The following is a 22,216-nucleotide window of genomic DNA, read 5'->3' as shown; positions in this document are numbered from 1 at the left end:
TTGCAATCGGTGTGTGAGAGAGGGGGGTGGGAAGCAAACCTACAGATGCCCAGGCACAACGTCCGACACACCCATTCACGTGTGTGTGCAAGGAGTTCTTGAGACAAACGCACACACTCATATGGAGTCCTGGCGCACTGAGCTGCCCAAAACGTCTGTGTCACTTCCTGTATTTTTGAGAGATTATTTGCCGTCGCTGTAGCAACCAAATAATAATATTGAAAAGTCTCTTCCCTCTTCCATGCAGAGAAAAGCCAGTCTATTGGAGAGAGCCAGGCCTCATCCCCCACTCTGGCTGCTGCTGCCAGATTGTCAGCGATGATCCATGGCAAAGATAGAGTGTATGCCAATGCCATGCTAGTAGACCAGGTGAGTAGGGCAGGAAATGTATTAAAATTACACTCTCTTTATTTTCTTTGTCTGATGCAAGAGAATAATGTATTCTTTTTTGACTAAAGTGGTGTGAAAAAGTGTTCACGCTTGCATGATGACTGTAATTTTAGCACCGTAGCTCACATGGCTATGTTAGTGTTACTAATGTTTGCGTCCTTCTGTCCCTCTTGTTAATTTTACATCGTTGTATGTGATGTATGACATCAAAAACACAGCTTATTAGCATTATAGCTACTGACAAACAAGACAACTTGGATTAAAATCTGGTATCAATGCATGGGAAGTAATGGCGGGATTAAATGAAATCTGTTTCTTCCTACTCCTTTTCATACAAGTTTAATTGTGCAAGTGTAAAAATATAAATATAACTTGTCCTTTCCAAAACAAACCATTACCAGGGCTAGATTGTGGCTGACACACTTCCAATACTACTATTGTGAGACCTCTGTGACTTATTTAAAATCCATCCATACATTTTCTATACCGCTTATCCTCAAGAGGGTCGTGGGCATGCTGGAGCCTATCCCAGCTGTGTTCAGGCAAGAGGCGGGGTACACCCGGGACTGGTCGCCAGCCAATCACAGGGCACATATAGACAAACAACCATTCACACTCACATTCATACCTATGGACAATTTGGAGTCACCAATTAACCTAGCATGTTTTTGGAATGTGGGAGGAAACCGGAGTACCACCGTGCAGCCCCTTATTTAAAATAGTTGAATAAAATACTCTTATTACACATGCGTTTAATTGGATTCCTATGTGTTTCTGTTTCAGGTGGACGACGTCGATATAAAATACCACTCCCGCCCAGCACCTGCTGTTGGCAGCCCCTGCTGGGATTCTTTCTCCACGTCGCCTGCTGACACTAGGACCTATGTTAAAGATCACTGCCCACCTTCACACCACAATTGCGAGACGATTATTCAAAACCCAGGCATGGACAATTCCAAGGAGCCGCCCCCTTGGGTGTCTCCCCCTTCTCCCTTTGCTTCCTCCCCATCCTTCCCGTCCTCCCCCCTGGCTTCTGCCTTCCGTTTATTTGAAGGAGGACATAAGCGACAGACGCCCCCCGGCCTTCCAGTTTCTCCTAACTTGAACCACAGTAGATGCAACTTGCCAGTGGTGAACCGCGGACTGAGGTATGACATTACAGCTGGTAGTTTTTCAACATTCTTGATAGAAAGTAAAATATATCATTGCTAGAATCTTATCTTATATACGTAACTTATGTGAAAGTCAAAAAACTGATGATGCAAAGTATGTGTAATGAGCTTTACTGAAACCGACTGACACAGAATTCATTCTGAATTCTCAACACGCCTTAAAACCTTTCAGGTCAACAGGTTTAAGGAGTGAGGAAACGGTAACTTATCAAAAGTAACTAAATTGTAAATGCGTATGTGGCAAATTCCATATATATGTTCCATATGTTTCTTTGAATAGCCCATACTGATATGTCATGTATTGTATTGTATTGTTTGGCAAGCCAGTGTAAAGTGACAGGAAACCTGAATACAATTGAGCATTTTCGTTTTTAGAGAGCGCTCACACATTCCTTCCAGTTATTTTGTATTGGCACATACGCTAAGCATAAGTTTTGATTTGTCCAGGCTGACTGCCAATGGTATTTTTTTTTATAAAGAACCATCCCTGTGCAAAATGCCGCAAGATATTAGTAGAGTTGACATGTCACATCTTGTGTCATTTATGCACAATTTTTGCATCATGTTACATGTCAACAGCCCTAGTCTTGAGTGTGACAGCGGAGAAGAGGACATACTGGGACATTCGTACCCCTCCTCAGATTTGAAGATTCAGTCCAACTCCCCAGAGTTGAACCACTCTCACTCTGACAGCACACACAAGCCTACAAAGGTACGCCACATTGTGCATCCTTTCTGACACAATACCACCTTGATTGTGCATGTTTAATCAAGGTTCTATGCTCAAAGCTGTTAAAAAGATCAGACCTATCGATTTAAGCTTTCCAGACTGTCAGCATTGTGCAAAAATGTTCTGCTCTCGGGTTGTTTACGTGCGGCTGTCTGCTATGTCCCTGTTTTTACCCAGAACCCAGAAGAAGCCGAGGTCCGCCTGCGCTCGTACTCCTACTCCTCCCCCAAGGCGAGGCCGTCACGCCCCTTACTTAACAGAGATGCAACCATTACTGATCTGGCAGAAGGTGAGCCATCTCTATTTCCGCTCTCTGCGGCGGGCTGAATAGAAACATGTGTAACATCACACATCACAAACGTTGGTATGATGCAACACCATTACCCCATATGTACATATGTCAGTGTCTGGCATTAAGGGCCTGCTGCTTCATCCTCTGTAGATGGTGCATTCAGCAGTGGTCGTACTCTACTTCAAGCTTTATCTCTCTCTAAATCACTCTCTCGACTCCACCAAGTTAGTAAGTACAGCACAAAGTAGTAGCAAGATGCTACCAGTGTCTCTGTGGGCATTGCAGTGTTTTCCTTGCTCTGTTGTGGGGAAATCTGGTCATAATCAACGACATCAAACATGTATCTTAATACTGAACTATAAGGTATACCATAAATCAGGGGTCTCAAACATGCGGCCCGCAGGACACTAGTTTGAGGCCCCCGCCTTGATATGAAAGTTTAATGTTAGTGCGGCCCGCGCAAGTTTGATATGGATGCTGTATGGTATCATGTACCCAGAAAAAATTATTACGTTTGATTAATGTTCATGTTAAAGGTTAAATAACTGTTAATACTTATCCTCTCTATCCGTGTGGAAGTGGTAAGTTTTTGGCTATTTAAGTTTAAAGGAAATAACTTGAAGGCTACCGTTTGGGTCGCTAGCTCTCAAGTTTGCGAGTTAGCATGTGTCTCAAGACCCTGCAGGTGCGCAATATGTTGTAAATAAAAAAAGTATAAATGTGACTATAGTCGTGTTTTGTCATGTCTACAGGGCTCTAATAACGCTTTGTTAATTTTAATCTGGAAAAAATAATTTGTCTACCCACCAACTATATGTGGTTTCTTAAGTTTTTATTATTTGCCGTTTTATTATTATTATTATATTTATTTATTTATTACTGATTGATTGATTTTCTTTGTTCTTGATTTGTTTATTTATTTTTCATCTTATTTTGTGTAGAAAAATAAAAAGTAAGATATTTGAGAACAGTGGAATGTTTTATCAGAGCTTTTCTTGTAGAAAATTGGAACCAAAGCGAAGAATTTTAGTAAATTCCTTTTTTTTTTTTTTTTTTTTTGAAAACCTGATGCGGCCCAGTCTCACCCAGACCCGAGCTCCAGTGGCCCGCAAGTAAATTGAGTTTGAGACCCCTGCCATAAATGCTCTGTTGAACCATTTGTAGTATACTAGATTAACTTGTCATAATGCAATGCACCATAAGTTTAGGTCTAAATTATTGCAACTACACAATAGTACAGTCAGTACTGGGTCTTATTTAACCAAATGGATGAGACACAGACTTACACATTGTTTTGCTTGCTATGGCCAGAAGGTGTGTGTGTTCTGTGGTAAAGGAAAGATTTCTAAAGTCAGTTCTGCACCACTGCAAACTACAATCATAATAATAAACATATTGCAAAAATATCACCTGACATTGTTAACCAAAATTGAGCATCTGTGGGTTAGGAATTTATGGTAATTTTATATGAAATAAAAAATAGTTTGCATGGTGTGATTTTTTTTTTTTTGAGAGGAAATCATAAAAAGTTGAAATGGTGTCTGATCAAAACCAGACTTTCTCCAAAGCTTATAAATAATAAAGGGAACTAGATCCAATATTTGCTTTACTAAATTGTGGCTTTGGAGAAAGTGTTCTTCTCGTCTAATAAAGGGTGTCAGGGCTACTTAAGCATTACTGTTATATTTTTCCTGTGCTATTTTTAATATCCATCGTTTATCCTTGGCAAAATCCTGGTGCCATGTTTGGTCTGTCTCTGTATGGGTGCACTACATCCAGGAATTCTTGTGTTCTGCCAATGGGATGAAGGTTTCAAACTCTCTTTCTCTCTTGTAATAACTTCCACACCTTCAATGATACATTTAGTATTTGCCACTCACTCATGACTCCTTTGTCTGTTCTGACACTCTACGTTACAGAGCAGAGCGTGCTGAGCCTGACGGAGACTTCCAAAGAAAAGAGGTAAACGCATCGGCTCAATTATATGAGCTGAGACGCGATCTGCTTGACTGTGTAAGGCCTAGAGATTTCCGCCCTTTTTAGGCATTAGTGTTGGCCTGCAGTTTTGAGATTATCCCTGATGGGTCTGACTGCGTGTATACTGTGTGTGTGTGTGTGTGTGTGTGTGTGAGTGAGTGAGAGAGACCTGAGTTTGGGGTCTGATGAGGCAGGATGTGACACACTTCCTGTTGCAAGGCCAGGGCCGGGATATGCTCTGATTGCAACCTCAAAATAACCTCAAGTAAATAACAAAATCATTTTAACACCATGTCACTGACACAGTATTTAGTGAAGTGTGAATGTACTACATTTGCCAAGCTAAATTAACACAACGCTCATCTTTTTTTGTGTTTTTACACATAATGCATAGTCAGTTCAATTTGGTTAGTTCACAGGCTCATTGATTTATCATGCACTAATTCATTTCCCTTGCTAATAACCATGCATTGCTAACAGAGGAAATATTTGATGTAATCCTGTTAGGTAATTTGTTTTTCATACTAGATCATTAAATCGATGTGTTACAGTAGCTTATATATAAACACACTGGATCATTTTGTTCCATAACAATATTTAAATCCATCCATTGTTACCACCAGTGACATTCGGTGTTTTTATGTGCTTATTAAGACATAACCAAAAACGAGGAGAATTTGAGGTGTGGTTTGAGGTGTGTTATATCCATCATGCAGGGTTTTGGGTTTCCGTAAGCGGGCCCAGTCAGCAGAGGAAGAGAGCAGCGCATCACTCCAACACCTCACCCTCACAGAGTTCCTTAAAGAGTATGTGTTCACCAAAGCGGCCTCACAGCTATATGCATGTGCGGCTTAACCTGTTTTAACATTTTACAGTGACTATTAACTTCATTAACCACATCCGTTCTGTACATGTAAACCTCCAGATTTGACTCTAACTTCTGAATTTAGGTTTGATGTCATGTTGCATGTCATCTTCTTCTTTAAACCGCTGCCTTGAATGTCTGTATAGTGTCTAATGAAACTAGTTTAGGATGTTGACGTTATTAATTACATCTCTTCAAGGTCATGCTATAAATAGCATCCACTTGAGCGCACAGTGACACCCAAGCATGCCAAGCATGATGTCAAGAGTAATAGGCAGTAAGTAGACCGGGGTCCCGGAGGACTGTCGGGCCACTTGTTCATCTCAGCATGATGCTTCAGTCCAAGTTTATTAAATCTGTCGTAGTATATTAAAATACTAATAAGAGTTTTGCATCTTGGTCTTCAATGTCGTCAGTGATGAGATGACTGAATACTACTAACGGAGGTTTCTACACAGGATTGAGGATGAGGAGTGGGACAAATACATAATCCCATCCAAGGTCGAGCCAGAGAAGTACAAAGTGAGCCGGACCTTTAGTTTCCTAAAGAACAGGATGTCCAGCACTCGCAACAAAACAAAGGTGAGGCAACTCATCTTTGATGAAAATGCTAACACGTTTATAAAGCGTGCCCATGCATAAAGCTTCACAGCCAAAGAAGAGCTGTAAAAGCTTTACCATCTTACAGACAGGCCGGGTCAGAATTCCTGTGTCGGGGGAGCCGTTGTCTGTACAGGGTGCCTTTATTTGGTGAGGGAGAAAATTCCCTCTCCTCAGGTCTTAGCAACAGGACACAGAGAAAATATCCTCTTACATAATGCTGACCTCTTAGCACAACATGTGGATCCAAAACACATTCCATAGTACCATAGAGCACGTGTACATGTGTTCCACAACATGTTGCCTTGCGTGCACATGTACACACGAACGCTCAAACAAACAAATACAAACGCTGAAAGTTTGATAAGAAAATAAACCTTCCTCGCTCACCAACACACACATACGAATCCCCTCTAATGCCCCCCCTGCAAGGACAGAGCACCACAAAGGGGCTCACTCAAAGGTCCTTTATCTCTGCTAACTTCACTTTAACAGGTGTATCACAGCATGAAGTCAACCACTTCGTCTTTTGTTGTTCTTCCTCCACTTTGGTGGTTTCTTCACCACCATCAGCTTGAGTAAATGTCAGCTTAACGGGTACATGCACTGAATTTACAACTCGCCTTTTCAGGTAAAAGGGAAAGAGGTAAAGGATGGAAAGGAGAAGACGGGAGCAGCCAATGGACATCAGTTTTTTCCTCCATCTCCATCCGGTCCTGCCGTCTGTGTGGCCTGCGATAAGTCTGTTTCTGGGAAAGAGCTGCTGCAGTGCTCCAGTAAGTATTCTTCAGCATGTATTGTGGTGGCTCAACTGTCACGGTTTGTGTAAATATTCTCGCTCATGCTGTCTTTATGTTTTGGTCTGCACTTTTTTTTTCCCGTCATCATCCTCCACTTTGATGAACGGTGGTTGCTTAAATCAACTATCTGCTGTCGTCGCTAGACTGTTTCCTGAATATCCACAAGAACTGTCGGGAGTCTGTTGCCCCATGCGGAAAGGTAACCCTCATAAACTACTTTGGGTCTCTAAAACAAGGGACATTTTGAAACTTCATTTTGGTTTTAATACCTTTACGTATACATATACAGCAGTGTGTTGATTAGCGTCATTAATTTGTTCCAGAAGGTCAGACTCAAACCAAAATGCAGTCTAACCAAATTTTCCTATCGAAAATAATAATGAAAATAATAAAAAATAATGATATATAATAAGAAATAATGAAAATCCAATAAATTTTTCTACCGCTTATCCTCATGAGGGTCGCGGGGGTGCTGGAGCCTATCCCAGCTGTCTTCGGCCGAGAGGCGGGATACACCCTGGACTGGTCACCAACCGATCACAGGGCACTTAATCCATTCCAGACACCCCAGAATTTTAACACAAAACACACTTTATAGACAATAATTTTAGTTTTACATGCAGAAAATGTTGCAAAAATAATGACAAATGAATGGACAACTGAACGTTTAACATCACTTTTACCTAATTTTGCAAAGAGGGAGGGGGAGATGAGGGGGATTATGCTTGGGGAGTAATCCCTTTACTTTTGACTGTTTAATGACTGGGGCAGTAAAAGGCTTAACATGCACAGATTTACAGTCAAAACAACAATGCCTTAAAATGACATAGGAAATAGAGAAATGAACATTTGACATCACATTTACATCACTTTATGCAGAAAACATTGATATTTGACATTGACATTTCAGTTCAGTATGGCAATAAGGATCAGACATCCTTGATTATTATGAAATTGGAATAAAAAAATGGAATCTCTATTTTCCAGATGACTGTCTCAAAACAGTTTTAAGATAATGCACTCCATCTGGTAGTGTCAATGCGACATCTGCAAAGTGCTATGTGGCGCTCTAAGTTACAGTACACTACTTTACCATCATTACCTTTGTCTCTGCTTCTCTCACTCTACTGTCATACCTGACGTCATGTTCATGTTGGGTAGGGGTTTTATAAAGTGCTTTGTGCATTCCTAGAATATTCATTTTGATGTTACAACAACAACCTGATCACTGAAATAGTTTGTTGTTCATCAACTTAAGTTAATATAACATATTTCCCCAGAAGCTGCAGGAGAGGAATGCATTGCTGATGAAAACCAAGACCTTGTCTCTCCCACAGAGTGAGTCCCCCTCCCTCCCTGCTTTGATCCATTTAGTTTTTACCTGTCCTCCCTTGTTTTCCCTGCCGGTTGCAGATTAAGTAAGCCATTTATTCTCTTCCCTGACTCATCCCTTTGACTGTGGTTTTCAGACAAGTTACATTTTAATCTGCCTCTGTGGGGGATCCAAAGTGGATTGTGTGCATGTGTGTGTGTTTGTGCATAAACACACAAAAGGCTTAGTCGGGCAATTTTATAATATATGGATTCTAAAAAATATGTGACTGAGGCTATACAAACATCTAACTTCAACACTAAAGAAGCATTTCAAGTGTTTGTTTACGTGTTTTTTTTTTTCCTGGTGGTCTGCTCCAGCCTCTTTGAAAGACAGCTCTTCATCCTCCTGTCTGACCTCCTCATCAGTTTCCCCATCTTGCTCACTTGCGACAATAACCAAAGACAAGAGAGAAACACTCACCCCTCTGGCTAAAAGCCTCTCCGTCTCTGTCGAGAGCAGGTAGGGATCACCCACTACAGATCAGCCCTGTATATTATGGATTTCATTGAAATGCCTTATTAGTAAAATGTTTTACTCGTAGCTGAGCACAACATCCTGTGACTTTACAAAATGATATCAACATCATTATATTAATGTGTGTGTTCACTCTTCTGTTAAATAGACGCCTGAGTGACACTGCAGGCGTGGAGTTTGACGCCATTGCAACGTCTTACACTAACAGCTCTCTGTCTGATGATGGAACTCCAGTTACGGTGACTCCACCTTCAGTGGACACACCAATCACCTCACAGTGTAAGCGAGGCTTGATCCCAACCGTGTTCACTTTTATTCTCTTTATTAAGGCTTTTTTTTTTTTTTACAGATGCTATAGATGCTCCACTACTGAGTGATCTGTCAGCTGACCTACTGGGACTGGACACAGAGTCATGGAGTCTTGCAGTCAGCCCAGACTTCTGCCGGCAGCACGACAGGCGCACCATCAAGAGACAGGATGTCATTTATGGTGAGCATTATTAGCATCATAAAGCTTCCACAACTGATAAACTTCAATGACCATAATCCGTCTGTGGTCTCCTTGTAGAACTAATGCAGACAGAGCTGCACCACATTCAAACACTGACGGTCATGTCTGAAGTATTCCGAAGAGGCATGCTAGAGGAGCTGCAGCTAGATTGGGATTGTGTGGCCCGGATCTTCCCATGCTTGGATTCCCTGTTGCTCTTCCACAGGAACCTTTTTGGAGCTTTGCAGGAGCACAGGCAGGCTTCCACCCAACCTGAGAACCAAAGAAATTACCTGATACACCAGATTGGAGACATCTTGCTTCAGCAGGTTAGCAAAGATGGATACATAAAGGCGAGGACAGTAAACATCTCACAATTTGGCAACCATTTTTATTTCAGGATACATTTTCAGGGGACAATACTATAAAAATAAAACTTGGATATACTTTTGAGTAGTCAGTGTACATCTTGTTTAATAGTTAGGAATGCTCCAATTGATTGGCCACTGATCAATATTGGATGATTTCCTCGTGCACATTTTAAGGTCACTCTTCTCAGTTCTCAGATGAAAATGCAGAGAAGATGAAGCAATTATACGGCGAATTCTGCAGTCACCACATGGAAGCCGTCAACGTCTTTAAAGAGCTTCAGCAGCAGAATAAGAAGCTCCAGAACTTTGTCAAAGTAAGCCCCGACCTTTGACACATTGTGTGCTTCATGAGCTATGGGTCATAAAATCCTAGTTGTGACCTCTCTGCTTACAGCAACAGAGCAATAACTCACTCGTCAGGCGGAGAGGGATCCCAGAATTCATCCTTTTAGTCACCCAGCGCATCACCAAGTACCCAGTGTTATTGGAAAGGATATTACATTACACACAAGGTTAGTATATCACAAAACACCAAATATGTGTATGTATATATTGAATATAATTACTTTGACCTCTATAACATTGCTTTTGACAGATGGAAGTCAAGAACACGCTGACTTGTCAAGTGCTCTGGCTCAGATCCGTGACATCATTGCAGCAGTGGACCTGACAGTTAGCAAGTACGAGATGTCTCAGGAGCTGCAGGAAGTGCTTGCCCGGCTGGAGAATAAGAGCTTTGCCAAACTAAAGAATGGCAAGGTGATCCGCAAGCAGGACCTGCACAGCAAACACAGAGAGCTACAGCATAAGGGGCTGCTTTACTGGAAGACCGCCACGGGGCGCCTAAAGGGTTTGTTGCGGAGCATCTCTACCACCAGATTGATTTATTCAGCATACACTTGATTATGTATTCCCTCCCCCCTCTAGACACACTAGCCCTCCTGCTCACAGATGTTTTGGTTTTCCTGCAAGAGAAAGATCAACGCTTTGTATTTGCAGCCGTGGTAAGCCTCAACCTGAAGCACATGTGCAAGTCTTGACCATAATAAGTGTCTTATCTATTCGGTTTTACATACTTTCAGGACCAGAAGCCTCCAGTGATCCCACTGCAGAAGCTCATTGTTCGAGAAGTAGCCAACGAGGAGCGAGGGATGTTCCTAATCTCTGCTTCTTCAGCTGGACCGGAGATGTATGAAGTTCACGCCACCACCAGAGAGGAGAGAAATGCTTGGATGAGACACATACGACAAGCGGTAGAGAGGTGAGATGAAGTTTTATAAACACAATATGATCAGCTTCGTTTAATAACACTGATAGGAAATTATGTGACAATTGAAAATGAGATACAGTACCTCTAGGTCAGTGCTTTTCATTCATTTTCGTTGATTTGAAATACTAGAGGAACTAATAATATCTATTCATTTATCTGTACTGTACAGACTGAACCTGAAACCAACAAAATGCAACAAAATGGAGAGCATATAAGCGTATTCAAGTCAAATTGCATGTTGAATACTATAAATGTGTACATGTTGGTAGGTCTGCACTAAAATGAAAGCCTCTCGCCTCCCCACCCCACCCCCAGGGGGGCCTGCCCTACTATTTCAGAAGCACTGCTCTGGGTTAAGTTTGCGTGTTTGCATGCATTCATGTTACATATTGTCTAACCTATTTAACAACCATCATGGCAGTTGCCCAGAGGAAGAGGAGGAGGAGGAACGGAGTGCCGAATTAGAGGAGGCCAAGAGAGCAGCGGAAGCAAAGGTTCAGAAAATCTCAAAGTTCCAAGGTAACATCTGGTCATTCTTTCCAGAATTTATAGGAAATTGATCCCATAATGGAACTTGCAGCAGCTCCGTTGTTAATCAATATGTTTATTATTTTTGTAGAGACATTGCTAGGTCAGGACCAACGCATCTGCAACAGCTTGGAGGAGAAGTTACATTTATATGCTGAGCTCACAGAGTTAAGCCTGCGGTCTCCTGAAGCCATACCGCATCGCCATCTGCTGGTACAACCAGACATTGACAGTGATACACCAAGACAGGCCTCAACACTGCTCAAAGCTGCACTCAGAGAAGGTAAGAAAAAAATTTTGATTTGCAGAAATCATGCAACCACAGATAAAAAAAAAGTATCCAAACTGGCTCCTTAAATTACACTTGTGACTTGTTTTATTCATTTGTAGCGGAGAACCTGATAACCTTACTGCAACATGATGGCCTTCCTGCACAAAGTGGGGACTCTCCGACCCGTGGGCAAGAGGGCTGTAACTACAATAGTCAAAGCAGCAGCATTCAAGAGTCTCCCTCTGAACGTGAGCATATTTTCATGCACTTTTGTAATTACATAATGTACTGCATGCGTTGGTTTCCTCTGGGTACTCCCACGTTCCAAAAATATGAATTTTAGGTTAATTGGAGACTAAATTGTCCATAGGAATAAATGTTAGCGTTAATGGTTGTGTATATGTGCTAGGGATCGACCGATATGTTTTTTTTGGGGCCGATGCCGATACCGATTTTTTTCCATCACCCTCAGCCGATGGCTGATTTTGCTTGGGCCGATATTTGTGGCCGATACTGCTTTTGATCCCTCAATTTACATGAAAAAATGACCATGATAACAAATATTACAGGTCTCATGTTTAAACAAATATTTATTGAAATGTAAACACTGAACACAGTAGGATTCAGCTTTCTTAAACACACATTTAAACGGCATTATCAACTTTAAAAGGAATAAATATTCAACCATGTGCAAAACATTTCTGTCGTAGTTTAAATTTATCTAGCACCGATGTGATGACTGCTCCTCCGCAGCGTGACGCGCACCCCCCCATGCGGCGCAAAAATACATACATCGGCCGATACCGATACAAGGAAAAAATGCAAATATTGGCCCGATATATCGGCCGGCCGATGTATCGGTCGATCCTTAATATGTGCCCTGTGATTGGCTGGCAATCAATCCGGGGCAAGTGGCATAGAAAATGAAGAAATTAACAATGTACCAAACGTAGCGGGTACAGGCCGTGTCATGCTGTACCTTTCTCTGTCAACAGTGGATTACCTGAGCACGCTCAGTATGAGCTCCACCTCTCTGGGGTCAGACAGTGAAGGAACAGATAGCGTGTTGTGGAGCCCTGCTGAGCCAAAGAAAGGAGACACCAAAGAAACACTGTTCAAGGTTTGTCCATTTAGCCACTGTAGCTTCCAATGTGACATTTTTTGGGTGATATTATTGTCCTTGTGTACTAACATGATATTTTATAGGTAGCGGAGAGTGTCCAGAGTCTGACCCAGCTTCTTTATAGTCTGCAGGTAAGGACACAAAACACCATCCATATTCAGTAAACCGCAAATAACCGAGTCTCCTATAGTTGCTGTGTCCGTGGTCTACAAAGGCCAATAACCGGCAGAGTGTTTAATTAGCAGCAGGTCAAAAACAACATTAACATCTGCGGCTGTAGGCAACCTCCTGATGTAGTCTGAAGTGCCATGAGTGGTTTTATACGTATATGCGCTAAAATGTTGATTGCACTACTCAGCTATCAGTGGGAAACTCGTGCATTTTACACTTGTCATCAACAGCTGTATTAATGAGGGCTGAGCAGTTTGTTTCTTGCTGCTGTTACAACATTGGTTCTGTTGATACCATTTTGTTGTTAAGAAATGACCATGTAGGTCACAGAGATGGAAGTAAAGTAAAATAGGTATGGATTAGGTGCAGTTTAAGTAATGTAGGCGAGAGCTCATTCTCAGTAGCTGGATAGTAACAGTACCTCCGCTTCTTGTTTGCAGGCGGCTGTGACCCTTCAAGACAGCTGTCTCGAGATCCAGAAAATTCTTCTTCAGGAGGGAGACAAGTCTCAGCTGAAGACCCTCACCTCCCTCCAAAACACCCTGGTATGTTATTGTCTGGTGTGTTATTGTGTGTAAAATGTTAACAGGGGGAGTACTGTTGTGCAGGATCAGGAGAGGCAGAAGGGCACTGACAAGAAGAAAGAGGACATTGAGAAGAAGAGTTTAGAGAGAAAGAAGGAAGAGGTGGATGAGGTGCAGAAACTCCACCTGAAGCTGAAACACGAACAACAGCGCTGGGACAAAGAGTGTCTGGCCAGAGAGAAACAACAGGTTCCTTTCACTCAACTACATTTAATATTAACTATAAGTATGTCTCTATAGCTCCGGATTTTAATCTAGTCAGTGATGTGTGCAGAGTGAACAGGAAAGCGCATTGGAGCAACGTGAGCAGCATTGCATCCTGGAGGCAGAGAGGCTACGATGTGAGAGAGAGGAGCTGGACGCTCATCTGCTGGAGTACCGCAACAATCTGGACAGACTTCGGGAGGGCCAGAAAAGTGTGGACAGAGAAAAGGAGAAGATTGAAGCCCAGCAGAGGTTCCTCCAGAGCTGGAGACACAACCGGCAGAGTAGCCTGCCTGTCACCATTCCCATGGATGGATACAAGGTATATCAGGAAAGCGGGGAGGGGATCAATGCAGTAATAACGTGAGTGGATATAAAACATCATAATTAAATCGGAAAGTTGAGCTACAGTGGTGTGAAAAACTGTTTGCCCCCTTCCAGATGAAAGTACCCCCCCTTAAAACATAACATAACTGCAATTAAGTGAGATGTATCCGTCTGAAAAAGGTTATAAAGCCATTTCTAAAGCTCTGGGAATCCAGCGAACCACAGTCACAGCCATTATCCACAAATGGTGAACCTTCCCAGAAGTGGCCAGCCAAACAAAATTACCCCAATATCCCTGTGACTTATCCAAGAACTGCAGGCCTCAGTGGTCAGTCTTCATGACTCCACCGTAAAATAGACACTGGGCAAAAACGGCCTGCATGGCAAAGCTCCAAGACAAAAAACACTTCTGAACATTAAGGCTTGGATCTTGATGATCCCCAACACATTTGAGAAAATAGCTGTACTTTTGGAAGGTGGGTGTCCCATTACATCTAGCATTTCATAATAAGAATATAATAACAAAAGTAAAATATGGTGGTGGTAGTGTGATGGTCTGGGGCTGTTTGCTGCTTGTGGTCGGGTTGAAAAAACGTATCTTTGGTAGCGAATGAGTTAATATTACTTTTTGTCCTCTGTTAAGTGGTGGGCGTGTACACAGGGTGGGTTCATCTACTTAATGATGGGTGGGTCACAGGCAGGGCAGTACGATGTCCATGAGGAAGGAGGTTTTTCATTCATGGCTCCATGGAAACCTGAAACCTCAAAAGCAACCGCTCAATTTTTGTTGTTTATAAACAGGTTGTATGGACGCAGTAAAAACATACAGTACATAGGAGTAACGACATACAGCATTTTGTTTGCAATTGAATGAGTTATTACTACATAAGAGATATGAACATTTACATTATGTGGATGTCACAACATCTTTCTGTATCATCTCAGTATCTTTTCAACCTCCCAAGGTGTCAAATCACAGCCGCTCAGGCAGCCTGGATGCCAACTGTTGGACATATGAAAATGATGCAGCTCTGCTCGCCTCCCTCCAAAAGAACCAGCCAGTCCACAACAACAACAACCCGCACCAGTATCTGCTCTCCCCCCCGAGGAACCATGACGTCCCCAGGCACAGCGCCGGCTATGGAGCAGACGTCAGCCTCAGCGCCAGCCTCTACAATAGCCTCAACGCCCTGCTGAGCCAAGCACATAGAAAACAACCACAGGATGGTCTTACGTACCCAAACTACTCCAAGAACAACGGTTGCACCCGACCTCCAAACGATTCTGTCCGTCCTTTCAGCAGCAGAGTCACGCCGCAGCCACACACCACCAGCAAGCGTATGTACTTAGTCCATGTGACTTGATTCTAATTCTAACACATCCATTCTGTGAATGCACAAAAAAATTACTCTTCTTTTTTTCCTCCTGCCAGACCTCAGTCCACAGTTGGACCGCCATTCCCTGGGGGCCTGGAGGCCGAAAGTCACAAGTCCAGAACTTTACGAAAATTACTCGTCCTCCTCTCCCTCTCTTACCCCACTCCTGCCCCAGCAGTCCTACCTCTCTCTCGAAGGACATCTCAGGGAGGATGGAAGCGAGGAGAACATTGTTTACCTCTAAGGACCAAGCTTTTTACACATATAAATTGACTGCTTGCTTATATTTGTTTGTGCTGAATATACATGCAAAACTGTGGATAATCATATGAGGGAATAGTAGTGTACAAATGTACTGTATATGTGCCTTTATTGGAGTTTGTGGCAACCTCCTTGTTGTGCCTTTTCCTTCAAGAACAGAGCTTTCGTACTACCTGTAATTACTTGTTTGTGTGTAAATGACTTCTGTCAGGCTGTTTGGGCCGCCCTCAGCATGTGCTCCAAATAGGTCACGACAAAACGTACTGGTCTTATTTCCCATTCGCACTTAATAGACAGTATCAGTCAGATGTTTGGAAACACTTTCTTTTTGAATAGGGTGCAGAAGTGTCTCCTCAGGTTTGACTGGTGCTATAAGTAGAAAAAATGTATGTATGTGCGTTATTTGCTCTCATCATATTGCCATGTGATCTCAAGTCATATTTATTGATCATGCAAGCAAAAGCAACTATAGTATAACTGACTTGTGTACAGTATGTAGGTATTGTGTGTGTGTATAGTTTATTGAAAGGGCTACTTGTGCACTTTCGTTTCTCAATGAAGTGCTAATATGTTCCTCTCTATCTCCTTTTACGTTGGTAATTTATTATTACTGTATGTGTAGATGGATTCATGCACTGTCCACAATGTTTGGTGTATTTCTTGTAAAAATGTAACAGGTGAAACATTGGGCTGCTTATAAAGGTGGTTGTGTGCTAAAAAAAAAAAAAAAAAAAAAAAGTTCACAACAAACAAGACATTGTGGGTTGCTGTATTACTCGTGTTGCACTCTGGTTTGATGATGATGTTGAGTGAAGTACACTATTATATATTTTATGTTGTTATGTCTTGCTGCTTTGCATAACTTGTGTGCCTCTTTGTCATCCTGTCAGGCAGAGCTCCCCATTATAAGAAACTACCACTGTGTCACCTCAACAATGCACCTGGGATGCCACCACAAAGCCAGAGGGGTGCTATGGCAACAAGCCCATTGTGTGAGCACGTATGCATTCACTGTTTTTTGGTATCTATATTTCCTTTTGTTCAATACAGTGCCAATATCCGTGCGAATAAAGAGCGGCAGTGAGCTGCTATTCAGACACGGATATTGGCACTATATTGACGCCATGGTATTAGTACTCGCAAGTCCATCCCATGCTACCACATGACCACAAAACTTATTATCCTCCATTAATACTGCTACAGAACTCCAGTTAGTCGGCTATGAGCTCCTCTAAATTAGTGGTGGGCAAAACTGTTCATTTCAGTGAACTGGATCATTCCGGTTCATTCAGTAAAAAGATCCGTTCATTTCGGTGAATTTGTCGTTAGCCTGATCTCCCCCTATGCATAGACTCGGTCAGCCGTGTAGTGTCAGTTCGTTGACTCATGAATGAACGGCCGACGAGTGTCAGTCAATCACTCGGTCTCGGCCTTTCAGTCAGATAACCTCACCCACCCACAGAGCGAGGCGCGACGATAGGATAAGACAGGCAAGCACACAGTTAGTCCCGCCCTGCAAAAAGAATGGTGAACTGACTCTCCAGCCAATCGAAAAAAATCATTTGCAACTGAACTGACTGAACGGGTATTCATTCATTCCGTTCACAAAAAAGAACTACTTCTTTTGACCCGTTCGTTCATCACCGACACACCACTACTCTAAATGTACAGTACAGTACTGGTCCCAAAACCAGTCTGTATTGCCTCAAATACCATATATACCCATCCAGAGCATCCCAAATGGTGCTCTCTATCTTCAAAATGACCTGCGTTTGTCACGCACCTGTGTACACTTGCCATCTTGAAAGTGTGCTTGGTGTTCTTATGTTGGAAATCTGCCATTGGGCAAGTTTCCCCAAGGGAGGGGATCATGCTGTGTTTCAAAATTGAATTATTGTCAATGAAACGCGGCTCCCCAGGACGGCAGCACTCATGCAGCCCTGATGCCATCATGCACACGTGTTGCCAGCTGTGTGTTGATAATACATCATAATACATATGACTACTCTAAGCATACCCAAGTATATTTCCGCATAAGATTTGATGTAATAAAAGTGGTTGCTGAGATGTGATGACGGGCTTAGCAAAATGTGTAGGACTTGTGCCTAAATCTAAAAATAGACGCCCAAGGACGGTTTAATAGTGCTGTTGAAGTGTATTGACCTCTCTTCCTACAGCCAGTCAGCATTGTCATCCAGGTCTCAACCCTCAACACCCCCACCCCGTACTGTCAACCAAATGTATATCAACAAGCTGTTCATACATGTTTTTACGGTGTGTGTGTCACAGCTGAGTCTTCACAATGTGAGAGAGGTCACGGCCAAAGTCAAAACTGGAACATCTGCTTCCCAACAGCAAGCAGACCACACAACACTGCTGTATTTCATAAACATGGGGGCCGTGAGGAATTCTGGGCCTCGTCACAGACAGTAAATTGCCATTCGTCAGTTACGTCTTGAATGTCCTATCACTTTTAACACTATTGGGGCTGTTTTTTTTTTAAATAAGATTCCCAGTTGGCCTCACAGGCCATTAGCAGGCTCTGGTTGAGCCAAGGCAATTGTGACAAGCTGCTAATGACAGATATGTTGAGACACGGTTAGCGCGCAGGCCTCACAGCTAGGAGACCCGAGTTCAATTCCACCCTCGGCCATCTCTGTGTGGAGTTTGCATGTTCTCCCTGTGCATACATGGGTTTTCTCCGGTTTCCTCCCACATTCCAAAAACATGCTAGGTTAATTGGTGACTCCAAATTGTCCATAGGTATGAATGTGAGTGTGAATGGTTGTTTGTCTATTTGTGCCCTGTGATTGGCTGGCGACCATTGAGACAATGAATGTTGAGACACACCTAATGAATTCATTAATCAGTTAGGTTGTTCCAAAGCAAAACAAATCTACTGTTATACTTGAATCTATGGGCCAAATCATAATTTAAAGTAGCACTTTAAGGACCATCAGAAGATAAAACCAAGTACTGTATTAGGCAGATGGAAAATGGACCTTCTCGTCCACATTTTCACAGAGGTTCACAGTCCACTACAAAATGTCACAGTTTATTACAAAATGTCCACATTGTACAGTAGTTAAAGCAACCCAAGGAAAGTTTCAATTCTAGCAATTTGCTTTAATTATCCTTGAACTTGTGCGATTTAAGGTTTTTTGAAGGAAGCTACTAAACACACACACATACACATACTTAACTTATTTGTTCCTGAAGGAGTGAGTGGCCAAGTAATATGGCTCCCTTTTCATTAGTGCAGAGCTCATAGAGCAGAAAAAAACAGCAGGCAAATTAGGATCCTCATGTAGAAGAAGCTAAGTTTAAAAAAAAAAAAAGGGGCGGGGGGGGCACTCAGCTGAACTTGGCCTAACATGAATGCGTTTCTGTGTTGTTGCCGCAGAAGAAAATACCATTGTATTTTTATTCCAATTTCCAGTCTTCACACTAGTGTTGTTTGATGAACTCTTGCTCTCACCTTCCGGCGCTTTCTGAAAGGGCATCACACCAACGAGCGTCAGTAGAAAATTGTTGTGATGGTAGCGTGCTGTTGGTACCTTTGCGGTGGTGACACCATGCACTTCCAAAGCACGGCGTACAGGCCCAGTAACAACACAATGAACAAGGCGGCTGCAATGGCTCCTGCAAGCACACACACAAATGAACAAGATAATGCATCCATCTGCATTCAACCCTGACCAGAAATGTGATTAACCATTCTCAATAGAGGTTCTTCATAATCTGATAAATGGTTGACTGAGGAGCAATCTTACTAGCGGCAATATCCTTGCCTATGAAGCCCTATTTGTGCAAAGCAATAATAACCGCACATGTTTCCTTCCATGTTATTCAGAGGAAGCACCACCCTCCTTTTAAAGCTTACATCAGTGGTCTCAAACACGCGGCCCGAGGGCCAAATGTGGCCCGCAGGACACTAGTTTGAGGCCCCCGCCTTGATATGAAAGTTTAATGTTAGTTAGCATGTGTCTCAAGACCCTGCAGTTGCGCAATATGTTGTAAATAGAAAAAGTATAAATGTGACTATAGTCGTGTTTTGTCATGTCTACAGGGCTCTAATAACGCTTTGTTAATTTTAATCTGGAAAAAATAATTTGTCTACCCACCAACTATATGTGGTTTCTTGAGTTTTTATTATTTGCCGTTTTATTATGATTATTATATTTATTTATTACTGATTGATTGATTTTCTTTATTCTTGATTTGTTTATTTATTTTTCATCTTATTTTGTGCAGAAAAATAAAAATTAAGATATTTGAGAACAGTGGAATGTTTTATCAGGGCTTTTCTTGTAGAAAATCGGAACCAAAGCAAAGTTTATTTCATTTCTGTTTTTAATAAATGCATTTTTTTTGGGGGGGGGGGGGGGGGGGGTTGGAAAACCTGATGCGGCCCAGTCTTGCCCAGACCCTAGCTCAAGGGGCCCCCAAGTAAATTGAGTTTGAGACCCCTGGCTTACATGATGTCAGCTGGTCCATTTGTGGCAGGGCTGAAATGCAGTGGAACTTGTTTTGGGGGGATTAAGCTCATTTTCATGACAAAGAGGGACATTCACACTCACTTAACAACATTGTGGAGTATATGTAAATTCTCATAACAAATTCATGCTTACTAGTGGGTGGCACCGAACAACTTCTTTCCTATGGAGTCAGAGCTATTCTTCCTGTCACTCCCCCCCCACACACACATAAACCATTGACCAGCAGAGATGACAGAGATCCGCTCGGAAAAAAGTGTCTCAAGTAGTTGGTATACAACAGAGGAGGAATTATGACGCCAATTTGTCATCAGTGCAGAATTATCAGCTGTATGATGTTATTGAAAATGTGAATTTCAAAAACCATTTTGGGGTCTTATGTATAGGGTCGGGCGGCACGGCGGTCGAGTGGTTAGCGCGCAGACCTCACAGCTTGGAGACTAGGGTTCAATTCCACCCTCGGCCATCTCTGTGTGGAGTTTGCATGTTCTCCCCGTGCATGCGTGGGTTTTCTCCGGTTACTCCGGTTTCCTCCCACATTCCAAAAACATGCTAGGTTAATTGGCGACTCCAAATTGTCCATAGGTATGAATGTGAGTGTGAATGGTTGTTTGTCTATATGTGCCCTGTGATTGGCTGGCGACCAGTCCAGGGTGTACCCCGCCTCTCGCCCGAAGACAGCTGGGATAGGCTCCAGCACCCCCGCGACCCTCGTGAGGAAAAAGCGGTAGAAAAAGAATGAATGAATGTATAGGGTCATCTTATGTGCAGGGTCATACAGTTAACTTTTGCAATTTAGCGTGAAAATACACCACAAAAGTGCAACTTCTTATAGTAATGTCATTAAAATTCAAGTAAATGGATATAATGCCCCAATATACAGCTGTATATATTGTGTTGTGCACCACACAGATAGTCTATATTACCGCAAACTAATTGTTCTCACTTTTGCAGCTAATTGGTCACCTGGAATGATTCCATTGTTCACGTCATCTTCTGCACTTGATGGACGAGCGGCTGCTGCGGTCGAGCCTTCATGAAGGACATAAGCCATTAGAAACTGAAAACAGGTCAATTCAGGTACGTACTTTACATCCCATTCATTGTGTTTGCGATATAGTACTGTTTGGCTACTGTGCTGGCAAGAATATTATGGGTAAGCCTATGTCATCTAATCTAAATATGCATTTACCTATATGTTTTTTTTGTGTAGGTCTTGTTTTGTTGTTTTCTTACGACATCTCTTCAAGTGACAATGGAGAAGCTCACCATTTCTCTGTAGAACCTGTAAAGCCTGCCATGTCAGATCTGGGTCACCCATCTGAAAATGTATGCAAACAATCACGTATTTGCAGACAACAGCTGATAAGATGTAATATTGAAGGCGTGCTTAAGAATGGTGAATAGAGCAGGAAAGTGGACGACACCGGCAGAATTGGGCTACAATGTGTATGTGTTGGGGGGGAACTTGGCGCAGGCGCAGAATAAACATGTAAGATAAGAGACTAATGTGGAAGTGCAACCCGACTTTGCAAAACAGGGGCGTGAAGATAACACTTATTCGACTCAACCATGTCAACGTAAATTTTTATTCCACTCTAACTCTGTAAAGTCGCCCAATTAAGTCCTAAAGTGAAGTTAGGGACCAAATAAGTTAGTTTTTAAGCATGATTCACTTTCGTCGTTTAGGTATCTTCTTACCCTCGAAGTGTTCACGCTGCTGGAGATCAATTTGCTGTTGTTTTGCGTCTCAGTCCACATTTTGGAGGTTTGTGTGGTTAGTAAAATCTTCAGCGCATGTTTTCGTCCCGCTTCAGCTGCGTGCGCCCGACGTGATGCGTTCATGTACTAAGATAAAGCTCGGACTTCTTAGCGAAAACAACTTGTGGCTACATTTCCTCTCTAGAAAAATATATCAGAAATGTTATTTCTTAAAACATGTCTAACGGATACGTATTTACGACAGAGGTTGCCTCTTTTCTTAGAACCTCAAAGGGTGTATGACTCAATGGACCTCCCTTTGAAAAGAGCTGAGTTTGCACATTGAAAATTTGACTACAAACAAGATC

The 22,216-nt window shown here is 42.3% G+C and overlaps 2 protein-coding genes across 6 annotated transcripts in view; one reads left to right on the top strand and one right to left on the bottom strand.

Moving 5' to 3' along the window:
* Positions 1 to 17,382, top strand: part of LOC131128392 (rho guanine nucleotide exchange factor 28-like) — a 34,495-nt gene extending 17,113 nt beyond the window's left edge. For 2 of the 5 annotated variants that reach the window (XM_058071189.1, XM_058071188.1), the window contains exons 11-39: positions 248 to 369; positions 1,174 to 1,538; positions 2,142 to 2,274; positions 2,470 to 2,581; positions 4,504 to 4,546; positions 5,278 to 5,367; positions 5,885 to 6,008; positions 6,658 to 6,802; positions 6,970 to 7,025; positions 8,107 to 8,164; positions 8,519 to 8,660; positions 8,824 to 8,954; positions 9,025 to 9,165; positions 9,244 to 9,494; positions 9,725 to 9,850; positions 9,931 to 10,048; positions 10,132 to 10,386; positions 10,464 to 10,540; positions 10,619 to 10,797; positions 11,228 to 11,325; positions 11,426 to 11,617; positions 11,725 to 11,853; positions 12,601 to 12,725; positions 12,812 to 12,859; positions 13,340 to 13,444; positions 13,508 to 13,672; positions 13,758 to 14,009; positions 14,980 to 15,352; positions 15,447 to 17,382. In XM_058071189.1, coding sequence (XP_057927172.1) covers positions 248 to 369; positions 1,174 to 1,538; positions 2,142 to 2,274; positions 2,470 to 2,581; positions 4,504 to 4,546; positions 5,278 to 5,367; positions 5,885 to 6,008; positions 6,658 to 6,802; positions 6,970 to 7,025; positions 8,107 to 8,164; positions 8,519 to 8,660; positions 8,824 to 8,954; positions 9,025 to 9,165; positions 9,244 to 9,494; positions 9,725 to 9,850; positions 9,931 to 10,048; positions 10,132 to 10,386; positions 10,464 to 10,540; positions 10,619 to 10,797; positions 11,228 to 11,325; positions 11,426 to 11,617; positions 11,725 to 11,853; positions 12,601 to 12,725; positions 12,812 to 12,859; positions 13,340 to 13,444; positions 13,508 to 13,672; positions 13,758 to 14,009; positions 14,980 to 15,352; positions 15,447 to 15,634 — 4,343 coding nt within the window. In that variant the 3' untranslated portion in view covers positions 15,635 to 17,382. The remainder of the gene's footprint in view (positions 1 to 247; positions 370 to 1,173; positions 1,539 to 2,141; positions 2,275 to 2,469; positions 2,582 to 4,503; positions 4,547 to 5,277; positions 5,368 to 5,884; positions 6,009 to 6,657; positions 6,803 to 6,969; positions 7,026 to 8,106; positions 8,165 to 8,518; positions 8,661 to 8,823; positions 8,955 to 9,024; positions 9,166 to 9,243; positions 9,495 to 9,724; positions 9,851 to 9,930; positions 10,049 to 10,131; positions 10,387 to 10,463; positions 10,541 to 10,618; positions 10,798 to 11,227; positions 11,326 to 11,425; positions 11,618 to 11,724; positions 11,854 to 12,600; positions 12,726 to 12,811; positions 12,860 to 13,339; positions 13,445 to 13,507; positions 13,673 to 13,757; positions 14,010 to 14,979; positions 15,353 to 15,446) is intronic. The other 3 variants (XM_058071190.1, XM_058071192.1, XM_058071191.1) reach the window with 3 other exon arrangements.
* Positions 17,383 to 18,568: 1,186 nt separating this feature from the next.
* On the bottom strand, positions 18,569 to 22,143 carry sb:cb288 (uncharacterized). Its single transcript, XM_058070997.1, has 5 exons — positions 21,849 to 22,143; positions 21,417 to 21,468; positions 21,114 to 21,179; positions 19,209 to 19,293; positions 18,569 to 19,142 (listed from the first exon to the last, which is right to left on the bottom strand). Exons 1-5 carry the CDS (start codon positions 21,990 to 21,992, stop codon positions 19,094 to 19,096), a joined length of 396 nt encoding a protein of 131 aa, XP_057926980.1. The 5' UTR covers positions 21,993 to 22,143; the 3' UTR covers positions 18,569 to 19,093.
* Between the last annotated feature and the right edge of the window lie 73 nt (positions 22,144 to 22,216).

The sequence above is a fragment of the Doryrhamphus excisus genome, chromosome 4 (assembly GCF_030265055.1).
Source record: "Doryrhamphus excisus isolate RoL2022-K1 chromosome 4, RoL_Dexc_1.0, whole genome shotgun sequence".
NCBI lineage: Eukaryota > Metazoa > Chordata > Actinopteri > Syngnathiformes > Syngnathidae > Doryrhamphus > Doryrhamphus excisus.
Note: the sequence above shows the minus strand (reverse complement) of the source record. Positions and strands in the feature narration are given on the sequence as shown.